At 56.9% G+C, this 20,642-nt stretch overlaps 1 protein-coding gene across 2 annotated transcripts in view; it reads left to right on the forward strand.

The window, feature by feature from the left end:
- Nucleotides 1-20,642, forward strand: part of WNK3 (WNK lysine deficient protein kinase 3) — an 856,642-nt gene that overhangs the window by 219,859 nt on the left and 616,141 nt on the right. For both annotated transcript variants that reach the window (XM_078664557.1, XM_078664558.1), the window contains exon 3: nucleotides 19,709-19,881. In XM_078664557.1, the coding sequence (XP_078520683.1) occupies nucleotides 19,709-19,881 (173 nt within the window). The remainder of the gene's footprint in view (nucleotides 1-19,708; nucleotides 19,882-20,642) is intronic.

Below are 20,642 nucleotides of genomic sequence, written 5' to 3' on the forward strand. Positions count from 1 at the left end.
GCGGGGCTCGTTTCGGTTGTTTGTGTTCGGGGTACGGCCGTACCCGTTTCTGCCCAAGCTTCTAGGGCTCGTTTGAAGTCTTCCTTTGTGCTAAGACCTGTGGTTGGAAGTCCAAGTTCTATGCAATATTGCTTCAGTTCCCGGTGGTTGTAGTCTTCCAATTTTTCCATCTGAAATTTTTCCGTTGTTCCGCTCTCTATTGACATGGTTGTTGTGTGTGGTGGGGCGAGTGACTTTCTGTACGATTATGCGTAGGTTCGGATCCCGTCGCTGGCCACCAATGTTAGACGGGGACCCTGAGGGTCGGCCGGATACCGAGGGAGAGATCCCCGAGGGGGACCGTCTCCGGCGATCGTGCAGACAAGTTACCTCCCTCCCCACAAACAGGCACCACACCAAGTCGAGTTCAAGGCTTTATATAAGGTTCTTAAGGCAAGGATATCAGCGATACAGGATATCTTGGACCCGGGGGTCCTCTCACTTCTAGTCTCTGTAGGGAAAGGGGGTAGCGGGACAGTCTTGGTACCGGATCGGTACAGGTAGTGGTAAAAGGCGAGCTCACAATCCTCGAGCTGGAGTGTCTGTGGATCGGGCCGCGGCAGCGCCAGCAGGCCAAGGTGATAGTCTCATAAAGCAGAGGGCCGCGGCAGCGCCAGCAGGCCAAGTCGATGGTTTCACGAGGCAGAGGGCCGCGGCAGCGCCAGCAGGCCAAGACGATGGTTTCACGAGGCAGAGGGCCGCGGCAGCGCCAGCAGGCCAAGACGATGATTTCACGAGGCAGAGGGCCGCGGCAGCGCCAGCAGGCCAAGACGATGATTTCACGAGGCAGAGGGCCGCGGCAGCGCCAGCAGGCCAAGACGATGGTTTCACGAGGCAGAGGGCCGCGGCAGCGCCAGCAGGCCAAGTCACGGATGAGTTCTTCTCGGGTCTCTCGACTCCAGGATACAACTGCCTTCCTGGTCTGGCCCTGCCCCAGTTATAGGTCTGGTCCCCTTTGATGTCCGGACCCTCGCGCCTGGGGGCCGGGAGGTCCGGGATGAGGGAGTCCAGACACCCAGCAGGGGGGTGGAGCCAGCGCCCAGGCGGCCTGGGGTGATCGACACCTGGCGGAGGAGAGCCGTTGACGATTCCTTCTCCCATTGACTCGCCAAGTGATTACTCTGCCTCCTGGGAGGATGGTGGGGCCTCGATGTCGGGGCCGGCCGGGCCCGGGGTTAGGGTCGAGTTGAGGCCACGCGGCCTCGTGCTGCAGTGCCCCAAGATGGCGGCCGGGTCGATGTCGTGGGGTAGACGGTGACCCGGGCCAGCTGGGTCCGGAGCTGGTGTCTTGTAGTGGAGGGATTGCAGGGTACTTCGGGTGGTCGTTTGTGGACTCTGGCTGGGGATGCAGGGAGAGCCAGGGTCCTGGTCCCATTGCGGGGAGGGGGGACAGCTCGAACATGCGGCCTGTCCAACACCCTTCCTATACTCTCTGCTACCCCTTCTCATATTCGTCCAGTCCAGTAAGGTTTTTTTTGTTAAAGATGGAACTGGTGAGGGAGCCCCCACATTCATGGTGGTTGGGAATGAGTTTGGGCTTTGGATTGGTAGAAGTTGAAGACAAGGGAGCATGGCAGGATGCCCATACATACAGGTGGGTGGTACAGGCTGCATCGCGCTTTTTAGGTTTCGACCTGGCGATCTGCGCAAGCAGTTCGCGCAGGTGAAATCTTTTGTTTACCATATAGACTATTGGAACGTCCCCCACCTCCCATTGGCTAGCTCCATAAATGGAGGCTAGCCATTGGGAGCCGGATCTGTCCGTCAAGGCCGGACCAGATTCGGGGGCGTTCCCGCGATTTTTTCCCTCTCCGCCTCTGCGATGTCGTCATCGTGGCGGTGGGCCGAGCTTCGGTTTTTTTCCTTCTGTGTTTGTTTTGGTCATTCTATGCGAGGAAGCCCAGGTGAGTGCTTGTTTTTTAGTGGTGGAGCACGTGAATTCAGTGTACGTTAGTTAAAAATACATGATGAAGACACAGGCCACGATCTGGCTGTTCATCAAGTGCATGGGCGCTAAAACTAATTTTTGCCCCTTTATTTGTAGTGAGGACTCCGCAGTGGTTTGTCTGATGTGAAATTGCTCGGCTGATCCCCTTTGTTGCAGCATGCATAACTTTTCATTCTTTCAGTTCGACTTTACAGTCCGTTTTAATAATGTCCTTAAAACTGCGGGTGTTCAGTACCCAAACGGCCTAAATAGACTCGTATGGGCTAAGCATCTCGTGCCCCTCGTGAGACACTTGTAAAACTGCTCATAAGATTTGCAACAGGGAGTTTTTTCATGGTTTGGCATTTTTCGTGATGCATTACAGTTGAATTTATATAGCGCTTCATATCCTAACCGCACTGCAAAGCGCTGAAGAGCATCATAGAGAGTGCATGGGGAGTGGAGAGTGCATGGGGAGTGGAGAGTGCATGGGGAGTGGAGAGTGCATGGGGAGTGGAGAGTGCATGGGGAGTGGAGAGTGCATGGGGAGTGGAGAGTGCATGGGGAGTGGAGAGTGCATGGGGAGTGGAGAGTGCATGGGGAGTGCAGAGTGCATGGGGAGTGCAGAGTGCATGGAGAGTGCATAGGGAGTGGAGAGTGCATAGGAGAGTGCATAGGGAGTGGAGAGTGCATAGGGAGTGGAGAGTGCATAGGGAGTGCAGAGTGCATAGAGAGTGCAGAGTGCATAGAGAGTGCAGAGTGCATAGAGAGTGCAGAGTGCATAGAGAGTGCAGAGTGCATAGAGAGTGCAGAGTGGAGAGTGCATAGGGAGTGCACAGGGAGTGGAGAGTGCACAGGGAGTGGAGAGTGCACAGGGAGTGGAGAGTGCACAGGGAGTGGAGAGTGCATAGGGAGTGCAGAGTGGAGAGTGCATAGGGAGTGCAGAGTGGAGAGTGCATAGGGAGTGCACAGGGAGTGGAGAGTGCACAGGGAGTGGAGAGTGCACAGGGAGTGGAGAGTGCATAGGGAGTGCAGAGTGGAGAGTACATAGGGAGTGCAGAGTGGAGAGTGCATAGGGAGTGCATAGGGAGTGCAGAGTGCATAGGGAGTGCAGAGTGCATAGGGAGTGCAGAGTGCATAGGGAGTGCAGAGTGCATAGGGAGTGCAGAGTGGAGAGTGCATAGGGAGTGCAGAGTGCATAGGGAGTGCAGAGTGGAGAGTGGAGAGTGCATAGGGAGTGCAGAGTGGAGAGTGGAGAGTGCATAGGGAGTGCAGAGTGGAGAGTGGAGAGTGCATAGGGAGTGCAGAGTGCATAGGGAGTGGAGAGTGCATAGGGAGTGCAGAGTGCATAGGGAGTGGAGAGTGCATAGGGAGTGGAGAGTGGAGAGTGCATAGGGAGTGGAGAGTGGAGAGTGCATAGGGAGTGGAGAGTGGAGAGTGCATAGGGAGTGGAGAGTGGAGAGTGCATAGGGAGTGGAGAGTGGAGAGTGGAGAGTGCATAGGGAGTGGAGAGTGGAGAGTGGAGAGTGCATAGGGAGTGGAGAGTGGAGAGTGGAGAGTGCATAGGGAGTGCAGAGTGCATAGGGAGTGGAGAGTGCATAGGGAGTGGAGAGTGGAGAGTGCATAGGGAGTGGAGAGTGGAGAGTGGAGAGTGCATAGGGAGTGGAGAGTGGAGAGTGGAGAGTGCATAGGGAGTGGAGAGTGGAGAGTGCATAGGGAGTGGAGAGTGGAGAGTGGAGAGTGCATAGGGAGTGGAGAGTGGAGAGTGGAGAGTGCATAGGGAGTGCAGAGTGGAGAGTGGAGAGTGCATAGGGAGTGCAGAGTGGAGAGTGGAGAGTGCATAGGGAGTGCAGAGTGGAGAGTGGAGAGTGCATAGGGAGTGCAGAGTGGAGAGTGCAGAGTGCATAGGGAGTGGAGAGTGCATAGGGAGTGGAGAGTGGAGAGTGCATAGGGAGTGCAGAGTGGAGAGTGGAGAGTGCAGAGTGCATAGGGAGTGGAGAGTGGAGAGTGCAGAGTGCATAGGGAGTGGAGAGTGGAGAGTGCATAGGGAGTGGAGAGTGGAGAGTGCATAGGGAGTGGAGAGTGGAGAGTGCATAGGGAGTGGAGAGTGCATAGGGAGTGGAGAGTGCATAGGGAGTGGAGAGTGCATAGGGAGTGGAGAGTGCATAGGGAGTGGAGAGTGCATAGGGAGTGGAGAGTGCATAGGGAGTGGAGAGTGCATAGGGCATAGGGAGTGGAGAGTGGAGAGTGCATAGGGAGTGGAGAGTGGAGAGTGCATAGGGAGTGGAGAGTGGAGAGTGCATAGGGAGTGGAGAGTGGAGAGTGCATAGGGAGTGGAGAGTGGAGAGTGCATAGGGAGTGGAGAGTGCATAGGGAGTGGAGAGTGCATAGGGAGTGGAGAGTGGAGAGTGCATAGGGAGTGGAGAGTGGAGAGTGCATAGGGAGTGGAGAGTGCATAGGGAGTGGAGAGTGCATAGGGAGTGGAGAGTGCATAGGGAGTGGAGAGTGCATAGGGAGTGGAGAGTGCATAGGGAGTGGAGAGTGCATAGGGAGTGCAGAGTGGAGAGTGCATAGGGAGTGCAGAGTGGAGAGTGCATAGGGAGTGCAGAGTGGAGAGTGCATAGGGAGTGAAGAGTGGAGAGTGCATAGGGAGTGGAGAGTGGAGAGTGCATAGGGAGTGGAGAGTGCATAGGGAGTGGAGAGTGCATAGGGAGTGGAGAGTGCATAGGGAGTGGAGAGTGCATAGGGAGTGGAGAGTGCATAGGGAGTGGAGAGTGCATAGGGAGTGGAGAGTGCATAGGGAGTGGAGTGCATAGGGAGTGGAGAGTGCATAGGGAGTGGAGAGTGCATAGAGAGTGGAGAGTGCATAGGGAGTGGAGAGTGCATAGGGAGTGGAGAGTGCATAGGGAGTGGAGAGTGCATAGGGAGTGGAGAGTGCATAGGGAGTGGAGAGTGCATAGGGAGTGGAGAGTGCATAGGGAGTGGAGAGTGCATAGGGAGTGGAGAGTGCATAGGGAGTGGAGAGTGCATAGGAAGTGGAGAGTGCATAGGGAGTGGAGAGTGCATAGGGAGTGCAGAGTGGAGAGTGCATAGGGAGTGGAGAGTGGAGAGTGCATAGGGAGTGGAGAGTGGAGAGTGCATAGGGAGTGGAGAGTGGAGAGTGCATAGGGAGTGGAGAGTGCATAGGGAGTGCAGAGTGGAGAGTGCATAGGGAGTGCAGAGTGCATAGGGAGTGCAGAGTGCATAGTGAGTGCAGAGTGCATAGTGAGTGCAGAGTGCATAGTGAGTGCAGAGTGCATAGTGAGTGCAGAGTGCATAGGGAGTGCAGAGTGGAGAGTGCATAGGGAGTGGAGAGTGCATAGGGAGTGCAGAGTGGAGAGTGCATAGGGAGTGCAGAGTGGAGAGTGCATAGGGAGTGCAGAGTGGAGAGTGCATAGGGAGTGCAGAGTGGAGAGTGCATAGGGAGTGCAGAGTGCAGAGTGCATAGGGAGTGCAGAGTGGAGAGTGCATAGGGAGTGCAGAGTGCAGAGTGCATAGGGAGTGCAGAGTGGAGAGTGCATAGGGAGTGCAGAGTGCAGAGTGCATAGGGAGTGCAGAGTGCATAGGGAGTGCAGAGTGCATAGGGAATGCAGAGTGCATAGGGAATGCAGAGTGCATAGGGAGTGCAGAGTGCATAGGGAGTGCAGAGTGGAGAGTGCATAGGGAGTGCAGAGTGGAGAGTGCATAGGGAGTGCAGAGTGCATAGGGAGTGCAGAGTGGAGAGTGCATAGGGAGTGCAGAGTGCATAGGGAGTGGAGAGTGCATAGGGAGTGCAGAGTGGAGAGTGCATAGGGAGTGCAGAGTGGAGAGTGCATAGGGAGTGCAGAGTGGAGAGTGCATAGGGAGTGCAGAGTGGAGAGTGCATAGGGAGTGCAGAGTGCATAGAGAGTGCATAGGGAGTGGAGAGTGCATAGGGAGTGCATAGGGAGTGGAGAGTGCATAGGGAGTGGAGAGTGCATAGGGAGTGGAGAGTGCATAGGGATTGGAGAGTGCATAGGGAGTGGAGAGTGGAGAGTGCATAGGGAGTGGAGAGTGGAGAGTGCATAGTGAGTGGAGAGTGGAGAGTGCATAGGGAGTGCATAGGGAGTGCAGAGTGCACAGGGAGTGCATAGGGAGTGGAGAGTGCACAGGGAGTGGAGAGTGCATAGGGAGTGCAGAGTGGAGAGTGCATAGGGAGTGCAGAGTGGAGAGTGCAGAGTGGAGAGTGCATAGGGAGTGCAGAGTGGAGAGTGCATGGAGAGTGGAGAGTGCATAGGGAGTGGAGAGTGCAGAGTGCATAGGGAGTGCAGAGTGCATAGGGAGTGCAGAGTGCATAGGGAGTGCAGAGTGCATAGGGAGTGCAGAGTGCATAGGGAGTGCAGAGTGCATAGGGAGTGCAGAGTGCATAGGGAGTGCAGAGTGCATAGGGAGTGCAGAGTGCATAGGGAGTGCAGAGTGCATAGGGAGTGCAGAGTGCATAGGGAGTGCAGAGTGCATAGGGAGTGCAGAGTGCATAGGGAGTGCAGAGTGCATAGGGAGTGCAGAGTGCATAGGGAGTGCAGAGTGCATAGGGAGTGCAGAGTGCATAGGGAGTGCAGAGTGCATAGGGAGTGCAGAGTGCATAGGGAGTGCAGAGTGCATAGGGAGTGCAGAGTGCATAGGGAGTGGAGAGTGCATAGGGAGTGGAGAGTGCATAGGGAGTGGAGAGTGCATAGGGAGTGGAGAGTGCATAGGGAGTGGAGAGTGCATAGGGAGTGGAGAGTGCATAGGGAGTGCAGAGTGGAGAGTGCATAGGGAGTGCAGAGTGGAGAGTGCATAGGGAGTGCAGAGTGGAGAGTGCATAGGGAGTGCAGAGTGGAGAGTGCATAGGGAGTGCAGAGTGCATAGGGAGTGGAGAGTGGAGAGTGCATAGGGAGTGGAGAGTGGAGAGTGCATAGGGAGTGGAGAGTGGAGAGTGCATAGGGAGTGGAGAGTGGAGAGTGCATAGGGAGTGGAGAGTGGAGAGTGCATAGGGAGTGGAGAGTGGAGAGTGCATAGGGAGTGGAGAGTGGAGAGTGCATAGGGAGTGGAGAGTGCATAGGGAGTGGAGAGTGGAGAGTGCATAGGGAGTGGAGAGTGGAGAGTGCATAGGGAGTTCAGAGTGCATAGGGAGTGCAGAGTGGAGAGTGCATAGGGAGTGCAGAGTGGAGAGTGCATAGGGAGTGCAGAGTGCATAGGGAGTGCAGAGTGGAGAGTGCATAGGGAGTGGAGAGTGCATAGGGAGTGGAGAGTGCATAGGGAGTGCAGAGTGCATAGGGAGTGCAGAGTGCATAGGGAGTGCAGAGTGCATAGGGAGTGCAGAGTGCATAGGGAGTGCAGAGTGCAGAGTGCATAGGGAGTGCAGAGTGGAGAGTGCATAGGGAGTGCAGAGTGGAGAGTGCATAGGGAGTGCAGAGTGCATAGGGAGTGCAGAGTGCATAGGGAGTGCAGAGTGCAGAGTGCATAGGGAGTGCAGAGTGCATAGGGAGTGCAGAGTGCATAGGGAGTGCAGAGTGCATAGGGAGTGCAGAGTGCATAGGGAGTGCAGAGTGCAGAGTGCATAGGGAGTGCAGAGTGCATAGGGAGTGCAGAGTGCAGAGTGCATAGGGAGTGCAGAGTGCAGAGTGCATAGGGAGTGCAGAGTGCAGAGTGCATAGGGAGTGGAGAGTGCATAGGGAGTGCAGAGTGGAGAGTGCATAGGGAGTGCAGAGTGGAGAGTGCATAGGGAGTGCAGAGTGGAGAGTGCATAGGGAGTGGAGAGTGCATAGGGAGTGGAGAGTGCATAGGGAGTGGAGAGTGCATAGGGAGTGGAGAGTGCATAGGGAGTGGAGAGTGCATAGGGAGTGGAGAGTGCATAGGGAGTGGAGAGTGCATAGGGAGTGGAGAGTGCATAGAGAGTGCATAGGGAGTGGAGAGTGCATAGAGAGTGCATAGGGAGTGGAGAGTGCATAGAGAGTGCATAGGGAGTGGAGAGTGCATAGGGAGTGCAGAGTGCATAGGGAGTGGAGAGTGCATAGGGAGTGGAGAGTGCATAGGGAGTGGAGAGTGCATAGGGAGTGGAGAGTGCATAGGGAGTGGAGAGTGCATAGGGAGTGGAGAGTGCATAGGGAGTGGAGAGTGCATAGGGAGTGGAGAGTGCATAGGGAGTGCAGAGTGCATAGGGAGTGCAGAGTGCATAGGGAGTGCAGAGTGCATAGGGAGTGCAGAGTGCATAGGGAGTGCATAGGGAGTGGAGAGTGCATAGGGAGTGGAGAGTGCATAGGGAGTGCATAGGGAGTGGAGAGTGCATAGGGAGTGGAGAGTGCATAGGGAGTGGAGAGTGCATAGGGAGTGGAGAGTGCATAGGGAGTGGAGAGTGCATAGGGAGTGGAGAGTGCATAGGGAGTGGAGAGTGCATAGGGAGTGGAGAGTGCATAGGGAGTGCATAGGGAGTGGAGAGTGCATAGGGAGTGCAGAGTGCATAGGGAGTGCAGAGTGGAGAGTGCATAGGGAGTGCAGAGTGGAGAGTGCATAGGGAGTGGAGAGTGCAGAGTGCATAGGGAGTGCAGAGTGCATAGGGAGTGCAGAGTGCATAGGGAGTGCAGAGTGCATAGGGAGTGCAGAGTGCATAGGGAGTGCAGAGTGCATAGGGAGTGCAGAGTGCATAGGGAGTGCAGAGTGCATAGGGAGTGCAGAGTGCATAGGGAGTGGAGAGTGCATAGGGAGTGCAGAGTGGAGAGTGCATAGGGAGTGCAGAGTGGAGAGTGCATAGGGAGTGCAGAGTGGAGAGTGCATAGGGAGTGCAGAGTGGAGAGTGCATAGGGAGTGCAGAGTGGAGAGTGCTGAGTGCAGAGTGCATAGGGAGTGCAGAGTGGAGAGTGCATAGGGAGTGCAGAGTGGAGAGTGCATAGGGAGTGCAGAGTGGAGAGTGCATAGGGAGTGCAGAGTGCATAGGGAGTGCAGAGTGCATAGGGAGTGCAGAGTGCATAGGGAGTGCAGAGTGCAGAGGGAGTGCAGAGTGCATAGGGAGTGCAGAGTGCATAGGGAGTGCAGAGTGCATAGGGAGTGCAGAGTGCATAGGGAGTGCAGAGTGCATAGGGAGTGCAGAGTGCATAGGGAGTGCAGAGTGCATAGGGAGTGCAGAGTGGAGAGTGCATAGGGAGTGCAGAGTGGAGAGTGCATAGGGAGTGCAGAGTGGAGAGTGCTGAGTGCAGAGTGCATAGGGAGTGCAGAGTGGAGAGTGCATAGGGAGTGCAGAGTGGAGAGTGCATAGGGAGTGCAGAGTGCATAGGGAGTGCAGAGTGCATAGGGAGTGCAGAGTGCATAGGGAGTGCAGAGTGCATAGGGAGTGCAGAGTGCATAGGGAGTGCAGAGTGCATAGGGAGTGCAGAGTGCATAGGGAGTGCAGAGTGCATAGGGAGTGCAGAGTGCATAGGGAGTGCAGAGTGCATAGGGAGTGCAGAGTGCATAGGGAGTGCAGAGTGCAGAGTGCATAGGGAGTGGAGAGTGCAGAGTGCATAGGGAGTGGAGAGTGCATAGGGAGTGGAGAGTGCATAGGGAGTGGAGAGTGCATAGGGAGTGGAGAGTGCATAGGGAGTGGAGAGTGCATAGGGAGTGGAGAGTGCATAGGGAGTGGAGAGTGCATAGGGAGTGGAGAGTGCATAGGGAGTGGAGAGTGCATAGGGAGTGCAGAGGGAGTGGAGAGTGCAGAGTGCAGAGGGAGTGGAGAGTGCAGAGTGCATAGGGAGTGGAGAGTGCAGAGTGCATAGGGAGTGCAGAGTGCATAGGGAGTGGAGAGTGCATAGGGAGTGCAGAGTGCATAGGGAGTGGAGAGTGCATAGGGAGTGGAGAGTGCATAGGGAGTGGAGAGTGCATAGGGAGTGGAGAGTGCATAGGGAGTGGAGAGTGCATAGGGAGTGGAGAGTGCATAGGGAGTGGAGAGTGCATAGGGAGTGCAGAGTGCATAGGGAGTGGAGAGTGCATAGGGAGTGGAGAGTGCATAGGGAGTGGAGAGTGCATAGGGAGTGGAGAGTGCATAGGGAGTGCAGAGTGCATAGGGAGTGCAGAGTGCATAGGGAGTGGAGAGTGCATAGGGAGTGGAGAGTGCATAGGGAGTGGAGAGTGCATAGGGAGTGCAGAGTGCATAGGGAGTGGAGAGTGCATAGGGAGTGGAGAGTGCATAGGGAGTGCAGAGTGCATAGGGAGTGCAGAGTGCAGAGTGCATAGGGAGTGCAGAGTGCATAGGGAGTGCAGAGTGCATAGGGAGTGGAGAGTGCATAGGGAGTGGAGAGTGCATAGGGAGTGGAGAGTGCATAGGGAGTGGAGAGTGCATAGGGAGTGGAGAGTGCATAGGGAGTGGAGAGTGCATAGGGAGTGGAGAGTGCATAGGGAGTGGAGAGTGCATAGGGAGTGGAGAGTGCATAGGGAGTGGAGAGTGCATAGGGAGTGCAGAGTGCATAGGGAGTGCAGAGTGCATAGGGAGTGGAGAGTGCAGAGTGCATAGGGAGTGGAGAGTGCATAGGGAGTGGAGAGTGCATAGGGAGTGGAGAGTGCATAGGGAGTGGAGAGTGCATAGGGAGTGGAGAGTGCATAGGGAGTGGAGAGTGCATAGGGAGTGGAGAGTGCATAGGGAGTGGAGAGTGCATAGGGAGTGCAGAGTGCAGAGTGCATAGGGAGTGCAGAGTGCATAGGGAGTGCAGAGTGCATAGGGAGTGGAGAGTGCATAGGGAGTGGAGAGTGCATAGGGAGTGGAGAGTGCATAGGGAGTGGAGAGTGCATAGGGAGTGCAGAGTGCATAGGGAGTGCATAGGGAGTGGAGAGTGCATAGTGCATAGGGAGTGCAGAGTGCATAGGGAGTGCAGAGTGCATAGGGAGTGGAGAGTGCATAGGGAGTGGAGAGTGCATAGGGAGTGGAGAGTGCATAGGGAGTGCAGAGTGCATAGGGAGTGGAGAGTGCATAGGGAGTGGAGAGTGCATAGGGAGTGGAGAGTGCATAGGGAGTGGAGAGTGCAGAGGGAGTGGAGAGTGCATAGGGAGTGGAGAGTGCAGAGGGAGTGGAGAGTGCAGAGTGCATAGGGAGTGCAGAGTGCAGAGGGAGTGGAGAGTGCAGAGTGCATAGGGAGTGCAGAGTGCATAGGGAGTGCAGAGTGCAGAGTGCATAGGGAGTGGAGAGTGCAGAGTGCATAGGGAGTGGAGAGTGCATAGGGAGTGGAGAGTGCATAGGGAGTGGAGAGTGCATAGGGAGTGGAGAGTGCATAGGGAGTGGAGAGTGCATAGGGAGTGCAGAGTGCATAGGGAGTGCAGAGTGCAGAGTGCATAGGGAGTGGAGAGTGCATAGGGAGTGGAGAGTGCATAGGGAGTGCAGAGTGCAGAGTGCATAGGGAGTGCAGAGTGGATAGGGAGTGCAGAGTGGATAGGGCATAGGGAGTGCAGAGTGGATAGGGAGTGTGTTAGACAGGGACCTGGAGGGTCGGCCGAGCACAGTGATCGCACAGACAGGTAACTTCCCCCCCACAGATGGACACCACACAAAGCTTATGGTAACACCTTTTATAGGCACTTCGGGTAGTAGAGTGGTACGATACAGGGCGATCAGGACACGATGATCCTCTCAATCCTAGTCTCTAGTAAGGGAAGGGGGTAGCGGGACAGTCTTGGTACCCACGGGTACGGGTGTGTAACGGTGATAGCTCACAATCCTCGAGCTCGGTGTTCGGATGGGTCAGACCGCAGCAGCGCCGGCAGGTCCCGAAGAGGTCGTAGGTGGCACGGGCCGCGGCAGCGCCAGCAGGTCCCAACGAGGATGAAGGTTACAACGGGCCGCGGCAGCGCCAGCAGGTCCCACGAGAATGCAGGTTGCAACGGGCCGCGGCAGCGCCAGCAGTTCCCACGAGGATGAAGGTTACAACGGGCCGCGGCAGCGCCAGCAGGTCCCACGAGAATGCAGGTTGCAGAGGGCCGCGGCAGCGCCAGCAGGTCCCACGAGGATGAAGGTTGCAGAGGGCCGCGGCAGCGCCAGCAGGTCCCACGAGGATGAAGGTTGCAGAGGGCCGCGGCAGCGCCAGCAGGCAGGACAATAGTTCACAAGGCAGGGCTGTGGCAGCGCCAACAGTCCGTCAAGTATGAGTTTGTCGCGGTGTCTCTCGACTCCAGGATACAACTTCCTTCCTGTCCTGGGGCTGCCTCAGTTATAGGTCTGGCGCCCTTTGATGTCCGGACCCTCGCTCTTGGAGGTCGGGAGGTCTGGGATGAGGGAGTCCAGACACCCAGCAGGGGGGTGGAGCCAGCGCCCGAGGAGGCTGGGGGTGCTCGGCACCTGGCGGGGGAGAGCCGTCGACACTTCGTACTCCCATTGACCTGCCAAGTGGGCCGTTCACCTCCTGGGTGGAGGGTGGTGCCGGGATGTCGGGGCCTGGCCAAGCCCAGGGTTGGGGTCGGGCTGAGGCCGCGCGGCCGCGTGGTGCCGTGTCCAAGATGGCGGCTGGGCCGGGCAATGGTGCTGACGGTGGCCCGGGCCCTGTCCTGCGGGGAGGGAGCGAGCCCTTCATGTGGCCTGTCCAACATGCGTCCCCCCCAGCTGAAGGCGGGGAGAGTCACCCATCTTCTTGGGGACTTTCCTCGTCGAGGCGGAAAAAGCGGGACAGGCCATCCGCGTTGGCGTGGTCTTGGCCGGGTCGATGTTCCACAGTGAAGTCCATCCCCTGCAGGGAGATGGACCAACGTAGTAGTTTCGGGTTTTCCCCCCGCATCTGCATGAGCCATTGCAGGGGTCGATGATCGGTCTGGACCCGGAAGTGGGTGCCGAAGAGATAAGGCTGGAGCTTTTTGAGGGCCCACACCACGGCGAAGGCCTCCCTCTCGATGGTGCTCCAGCGTCGTTCTCGGGCCAGGAGCCGTCTGCTGATGAAAGCCACTGGCTGGTCAAGTCCTTCGGGGTTCAGCTGGGAAAGGACTGCTCCAACGCCATGGTCGGAGGCATCTGTTTGGACGATAAATTCCCGACTGTAGTCGGGGGCCTGGAGCACCGGGGCGGAGCACATGGCGGCCTTCAGCTTCTCGAAGGCCGCTTGACAGTCTGGGGTCCAGTTGACCTTCTTTGGTTGGTTTTTGGAGGTGAGTTCCGTGAGGGGCCCTACGATGCTGCCATAGTCCCTCACGAACCGTCGGTAGTAGCCCGTGAGTCCCAAGAAGGCGCGGACCTCGGTCTGGGTGATGGGGGACTGCCACGACTGGATGGCCGCGATCTTGAGTTGCAGAGGGGCCACCAGACCGCTTCCCACCTGGTGCCCGAGATAGGTCACGGACCCCTGGCCAATTTGGCATTTGCTGGCCTTGATCGTGAGGCCAGCTCGTTGGAGGGCCTGTAGCACCTCTCGGAGGTGGTGGAGGTGGTCGGCCCAGTGGTGGCTGTACACCGCGATATCGTCCAGGTAGGCGGCGCTGAATCCTTCGAGTCCTGCCAGGACCTGGTTTACTAGCCGCTGAAAGGTTGCTGGGGCATTCTTCATGCCGAATGGCATGACCTTGAAGTGATAGTGGCCATCCGGGGTAGAGAATGCAGATCGTTCTTGGGCCCGGGGTGTGAGACCGATCTGCCAGTAGCCCGCTGTCAGGTCGAAGATGCTGAGGTAGCGGGCAGCTCCCATGCGGTCGATTAGTTCATCTGCTCGGGGGATGGGGTGTGCGTCTGTTCTGGTGACCACATTCAAGCCCCGGTAGTCGACGCAGAACCGGAGCTCCGGCGTGGCGCCGGGGGCGGCCGCTTTGGGGACCAGTACCACTGGGCTGGCCCAGGGGCTGTCTGAGGGCTCGATGATCCCGAGTGTGAGCATCTTGGCCACCTCCTCTTGGATGCAGGCCCGTACCCGATCTGGTACGCGGTAGGCCCGATGGCGGATAGAGGGACTGTCTCCCGTGTCCACGTCGTGTAAGCACCAGGGGGTGACCCCTGGGGTGAGGGAGAACAGGGTGGAGAACTGTAGCAGGAGGACTCGGCAGCCTTGGCGCTGTTCCAGGGTGAGGGCCTCCGAGAGTCGGACCCCGTCCACGGAGCCGTCCTTCTCCCGTGACCGTAGGAGGTCAGGGAGGGGTTCGGAGTCCTCCTCGGTTCCATTGTCGGTTGCCATCAGGAGGCTGAGTTCGGAGCGTACAAAGTGGGGTTTCAGTCTATTAGCGTGGAGGACCCGGAGAGGGTTTCGGGAAGATTCCATATCGATGAGACAGGTGACAGGGCTCTTGCGCTCGATTACTTTGAAGGGCCCCGTCCATTTGTCTTGCAGGGCGCATGGTTCGGTGGGAGACATTACCCACACTTGTTGACCGGGTTCAAATTCGATGGAGGATGCATTTCTATCGTACCACCTTTTCATGTCCTCCTGACTGGCCTCCAGGTTTGCTTTTGCCATCTCTCCGAACCTTCTGGTCTGGTTGCGGAGGGTTAGGAGGTACTTGAAAACATCTGGAGGGTTCTTTAGAGGGGGCATTTCCCAGCCTTCTTTGACTAGGCTGAGCGGGCCTCGCACCGGGTGTCCATACAAGAGTTCGAAAGGGCTGAAGCCGAGGGACTTCTGGGGGACTTCTCGGTAGGCAAAGAGAAGGCACGGTAGTAGCACATCCCACTGGCGACGGAGGGGCTCTTCCAACCCCCCAATCATCCCTTTGAGCGTGCGGTTGAACCGCTCAACCAGTCCGTTCCCTTGAGGGTGATAGGGGGTCGTGAATCGGTAGGTGACCCCACACTGTTGCCAGAGGGACTTCATGTATTTTGAGATAAAGTTCGTACCCCTGTCGCTGACGACTTCTCGGGGGAAGCCCACTCGAGAGAAGATCCCCATCAAGGCTCGACCCACTACTGGGGCTGTTATCGTACGAAGGGGGACCGCCTCAGGATAGCGGGTAGCGTGATCCACCAGGACCAGGATGAAGCGATGTCCCTGTGCTGTTCGGGGGTCCAGGGGCCCCACAATGTCTATTCCCACCCTTTCGAACGGGGTGGTCACCACGGGGAATGGTTGTAGGGGTGCCTTGAGTTTGCGGCCGCTCTTCCCACTGGCCTGGCAGGTCGGGCAGGACCGGCAATGGTTGGATACGTCGTTCCTCATTTTGGGCCAAAAAAAGTGAGTCACCAGGCGGTGGTAGGTCTTGTCTTGGCCCAGGTGCCCGGCCAGGGGGACATCGTGGGCTAGGTTCAACAGGAAGTCTCTGAAGTGGAGGGGCACCACCAGCACTCGCCCGGCCCCCAGTTCTGCGATTTTCTGTTCGCTGTACAAGAGATCATTGTCCCAATAAACCCAGTGGGCCCCGGTGGTGTCTCCTTGGCTCTGGGCGAGCGCTTGCTGTCGCAATCCCTCGAGGGAGGGGCAGGTCTTTTGCTCCTGCCGGAATTGTTCCTGGGTGGGCCCCCCTTCTTGACACCACTGAGCCAGGTCGGGAAGCTCGGGGGGCTGTGTGGACCCCTCTGGGGTGGGGTCCGGGTGGTCGGTCTGGAGGAAGTCTTCTTCTGGAGTGATCGAGGGCGGAGGCGCTGCCCATTCTGGTTCTTCTGGTCTAGGGATGGTGCGGGTGGCCATGGACCGGGTGGTTACGCATGCCCAGTCCGGGAGACCCAACATCCCCAGATGCTCTCTTCTTTCCACAGCGGCCCACGGGGAGCTCTCGAGATCGTTCCCCAGGAGGCAGTCTACGGGGGCATCGTCACGGACAGTTACTTTCAGCATGCCGGACACTCCTCCCCATTCGAAGGGGACGCAGGCCATCCGACACAGGCTCTCCGAGTTGTCTGCCGATCGGACGGGGCAAAGTACGTTTGGTAGGATTTGTTCTGGGGTCACCAGGTGACAGCGGACGGCCGTCACACTGGCCCCGGTGTCACGCAGGGCCTCGGCCTTGCGCCCATTGATGCTCACCCATTGGCTGTACTTCCGAGTGTTGGCGGGCAGGGGAGTCCGCGGGACCATGTCTCTTCCTCCCAGGCATGCCAGGGTCATGGCGGCGGGTTCCCACTCGAACTGCTCCGACTCATAGGTCTCCGTGTCTTCGGAGATTTGTTCTTCTCCCAGGGCGGCGGCCGCCATCTGGCGGGGCCCGGGGACCTGGTTCTTCGGGCAGGTCGGGTCACTGGCATAGTGGCCGACTCGCTGGCATCGATGACACGTCACGTTAGCTCGGAACCCCGGGCGCATCGGGGGGTTTCCCCGGCCTGCTGGAGCCGGGGTGGCGTTAGTGGGTGCGGCCGGGGCGGCGTCTCTGCCCCGGCCCGGGCCTCCTCCTCCTCCTCGGGGACGATGGTGACCTTGGTTGGTTCTGTTCTGCTCATTCGGTCCACTCCGGGCCACTCGGGTGCTCTCCCACCGGTCAGCCTCGGTGGCGAGCTGCCGGGGTTCAGTCAATTTACTGTCGAGGAGGTGCTGCCTGAGCTCGACAAAGCAGTTGTTGGAGAGGTGCTCCCATACAATGAGATTGAAGAGTTGTTCGTAAGTGGTTACGTTGTTACCCTTGATCCACCCCTCGAAGGCTCGGCTGAAATAGTTCACGTATTCCAACCACGTCGTACCTGGGATCCGGGTGCAGTTGCGGAACCTCTGGCGGTACATTTCGGGTGTAAGTCCATATCGACTGAGGAGGGCGGCCTTCATATGGTCATAGGACGTCATTTGATGGTCCGGAAGCTGCAGCAGGGCATCACGACCCTCGTTGACGAATCTCCCCCATAGACCGGCTCCCCAGTCACTTCGAGCGACCCGGTGGGCGGTCATGGCAATCTCATAGGCTTTGAACCACTGCTGTATGTCGTCGTTCCGGTGATATTCTCGGACCACATCCTTGGGGATGTGGACCTTCTGCTCGGTAGGACCCGGGGAGTGCGGTTGCTCGGGCACCCCTAGGTTTTTGTTCAGTTTGCGTATTTCTATCTCCGCTAGTTTGCACTCGTGCTCGTATGCCAGTCTTTTTTCTTCGAGGTCTCTCTGTCTCTGTTTTTCCTCTCGCTCTTCTCTGAGCCGTAAGTGTTCTAAGTTTATTTTTTGTTCCGCCAGTTTCAATTCTCCGTCTAATCTGAGTCGTGCCAAGTCTAACTCGTGTAATCTATTTTTTTCCCGCTCCTGGATCTCTTCATGGGAGGGGCCTGGTCTCCGTTCCTCCGTCCGGGTGGTGTTGACTTCCGGGGCTGCGGGGTCCCGGGGGGTTGCGGTATTTGTCTCTGTCCAGGCCTCTAGGGCGTTTTTGAAGTCTTCTTTTGTGCTTAGCCCGGTGGTAGCAATGCCTAAGTCCATGCAAAATTGTTTGAGCTCTCGGTGGTTGTATTCTTCCAGCTTTTCCATCTGGAACTTCTCCGCCGATCCGCTCTCTTTGGTCGTCATTGTGGTTTTAGTCGTAGGGTGAGTTACTGTCTGTACGGTACGCGTTGGTTCGGATCGCGCCGCTAGCCACCAATGTTAGACGGGGACCTGGAGGGTCGGCCGAGCACAGTGATCGCACAGACAGGTAACTTCCCCCCCACAGATGGACACCACACAAAGCTTATGGTAACACCTTTTATAGGCACTTCGGGTAGTAGAGTGGTACGATACAGGGCGATCAGGACACGATGATCCTCTCAATCCTAGTCTCTAGTAAGGGAAGGGGGTAGCGGGACAGTCTTGGTACCCACGGGTACGGGTGTGTAACGGTGATAGCTCACAATCCTCGAGCTCGGTGTTCGGATGGGTCAGACCGCGGCAGCGCCGGCAGGTCCCGAAGAGGTCGTAGGTGGCACGGGCCGCGGCAGCGCCAGCAGGTCCCAACGAGGATGAAGGTTACAACGGGCCGCGGCAGCGCCAGCAGGTCCCACGAGAATGCAGGTTGCAACGGGCCGCGGCAGCGCCAGCAGGTCCCACGAGGATGAAGGTTACAACGGGCCGCGGCAGCGCCAGCAGGTCCCACGAGAATGCAGGTTGCAGAGGGCCGCGGCAGCGCCAGCAGGTCCCACGAGGATGAAGGTTGCAGAGGGCCGCGGCAGCGCCAGCAGGTCCCACGAGGATGAAGGTTGCAGAGGGCCGCGGCAGCGCCAGCAGGCAGGACAATAGTTCACAAGGCAGGGCTGTGGCAGCGCCAACAGTCCGTCAAGGATGAGTTCGTCGCGGTGTCTCTCGACTCCAGGATACAACTGCCTTCCTGTCCTGGGGCTGCCTCAGTTATAGGTCTGGCGCCCTTTGATGTCCGGACCCTCGCTCTTGGAGGTCGGGAGGTCTGGGATGAGGGAGTCCAGACACCCAGCAGGGGGGTGGAGCCAGCGCCCGAGGAGGCTGGGGGTGCTCGGCACCTGGCGGGGGAGAGCCGTCGACACTTCGTACTCCCATTGACCTGCCAAGTGGGCCGTTCACCTCCTGGGTGGAGGGTGGTGCCGGGATGTCGGGGCCTGGCCAGGCCCAGGGTTGGGGTCGGGCTGAGGCCGCGCGGCCGCGTGGTGCCGTGTCCAAGATGGCGGCTGGGCCGGGCAATGGTGCTGACGGTGGCCCGGGCCCTGTCCTGCGGGGAGGGAGCGAGCCCTTCATGTGGCCTGTCCAACAGAGTGGAGAGTGCATAGGGAGTGGAGAGTGCATAGGGAGTGGAGAGTGCATCCCCTCTACTTCTCTTCTATGGACACTTGTACTTCTTCTACTTCTCCACCAGCACAGTGTGTGTTTCCACTCGCCCGTGGCACTGGAGACTGAAGCACATCCTTCTTAGGGTGACAACCGTCTAGCTGGTCATTATGGACACTCTTTCCAGTTCTGTACTTTTATGTGATCACACTGCATTATGGGGGGTGTAGTGTTGTTTTGATTCCATTAGAACACAGCTGAAAACAATGATTTGTAGATAAAAACTCTAGTCCCACTAAATCTTGGAAGTGCTTATTCACACACACACATGCATGCACGCACATATGCAAACACACTCTCTCTCCCTCAACAGGTGCACTACCTCCTCACAAGCACGGACAGCAAGCGTCGCCTTAATGTGCCACCCCAGCACGGTTTAACCCCCTCAGCTGTCAATTGGCCGTCTGTCACGTGACACCTGCAGACCAGACTCTGAATTTCTTCAGTGAAATCCAGTAGGGTACAATAGGTCTTACATTTGCAAGAGATTAAGCTGTTGGCAATGTAAATGACAATGCCATTTATTTATCTGTTTTCAAAACCAACACATAAATAAAAAATGTGTCATTTACAATGCCAATAGCTCTAACTTTGGCAAAGGCGAAACCGTTGCATTGTAAATGCTTGTTTGTGAAATGTTTCAGTTTTTGCCACAGTGTGATGTGGTAGGCGCAGGTTGAGAATTAAAGAGGCCTGCTGACTAGAAGTGGTAAAGTCACTCTTTAGCTAACTATCCCTTTGTCACACGTGGTGGCTCCAACCGTGTAGACCCACAGGCTGAACTTTTCATTGCTTGCTGGCTTGTCTTCTTTTTTCCCTGTTGTATCGCTGCGTGGGGGCTCTGCCTCCACAGGACTGCCCGGCCCTCACTGCAGGGTGCACATGAAAAGGGAAATCAGTCTAGGAATCCAGTGGGTGTGTGGGGCTGTGCCTGCAGTAGGCTTCAAACGTGATTGCAAAGCTTCACCAACAGTTTCAAGAGGGCCAGAGGTTCCAATAATCTGGAGGAAGAGTGTGGGGTGAACTAGAGGACTTGCACTCAGCAACTTTATTATCTTTTAGAGTTTTCATTTGAGTGCTTACATTTTTTTCTCTCTTGTGTTACCAGGACAGAAAGCTGACCAAGGCAGAGCAGCAGCGGTTCAAGGAGGAAGCAGAGATGTTAAAGGGGCTGCAGCATCCCAACATTGTGCGCTTCTATGACTCTTGGGAGTCGACGCTGAAGGGGAAGAAGTGCATCGTCTTGGTGACTGAACTGATGACCTCTGGCACGCTTAAGACGTGAGTTGTCTGGCTGATCTTGCTGTGAAGATGTGGTGGCTGGGTCTCCATGCCCCTTCCCCCTTTGCTTGCTACTCATTTATTTAGACAACCGGAAAGGTAGACGGAAGGGAAGTCCTCTTTTGTTGCTAAGTAATCCGATTTGCTGTGAGGCTCATGTGGATCTAGGTGCCTCCAGGTCGTACCCTAGCCTGTAAGTAGATCAGTGTCTGTGTTCTAGACTACTGGATCTCTGTGGAGGTTAGGCATTACAATCTGGGCTACTGCTGTCCTGGACATTAGAGAGGACCAGGCAATGTTATTATAGGACGTTTTAGGATGGCAGCAATCCCAGCAGTGGAAGTGCACCCTTGAACAAACATCTGATACCGTGTGCTGATGTCTGGGCCCCCTTTTCTACAAATATCCTTCCTTTTCTACATAGTATTGGGGGACCTGGCTCTGGTTGATCCAGTCTGATTGAATTGTGTGCAACTGCCCAAGAGCTGAGCAAGTCTACATCTGCCCCCCTGTCTTCACACTGTCTTTGCTCAGCTCCCTTTTTGCATGCTGCCCTTGCTTAGTTTACCGGTCTGTTGAGCTCTCTTCGTCCCGTTTGTTCTACTTCCCTGTGGGTTTGGACCTTGCTTAGCACCTTGTTTGCTGCCCTTGGTCCACCCTCCCGTGTGTTCTGTACTCTCCTTTAGCACCCCCTTCTGTTTGTGCTGAACCCTCGTTTAGCCTGGCTGTCTGTGATGTGCCCTCGCTCATCCCCTGCAGTC

This window comes from Lissotriton helveticus, chromosome 10 (assembly GCF_964261635.1).
Source record: "Lissotriton helveticus chromosome 10, aLisHel1.1, whole genome shotgun sequence".
Taxonomy (NCBI): Eukaryota; Metazoa; Chordata; class Amphibia; order Caudata; family Salamandridae; genus Lissotriton; species Lissotriton helveticus.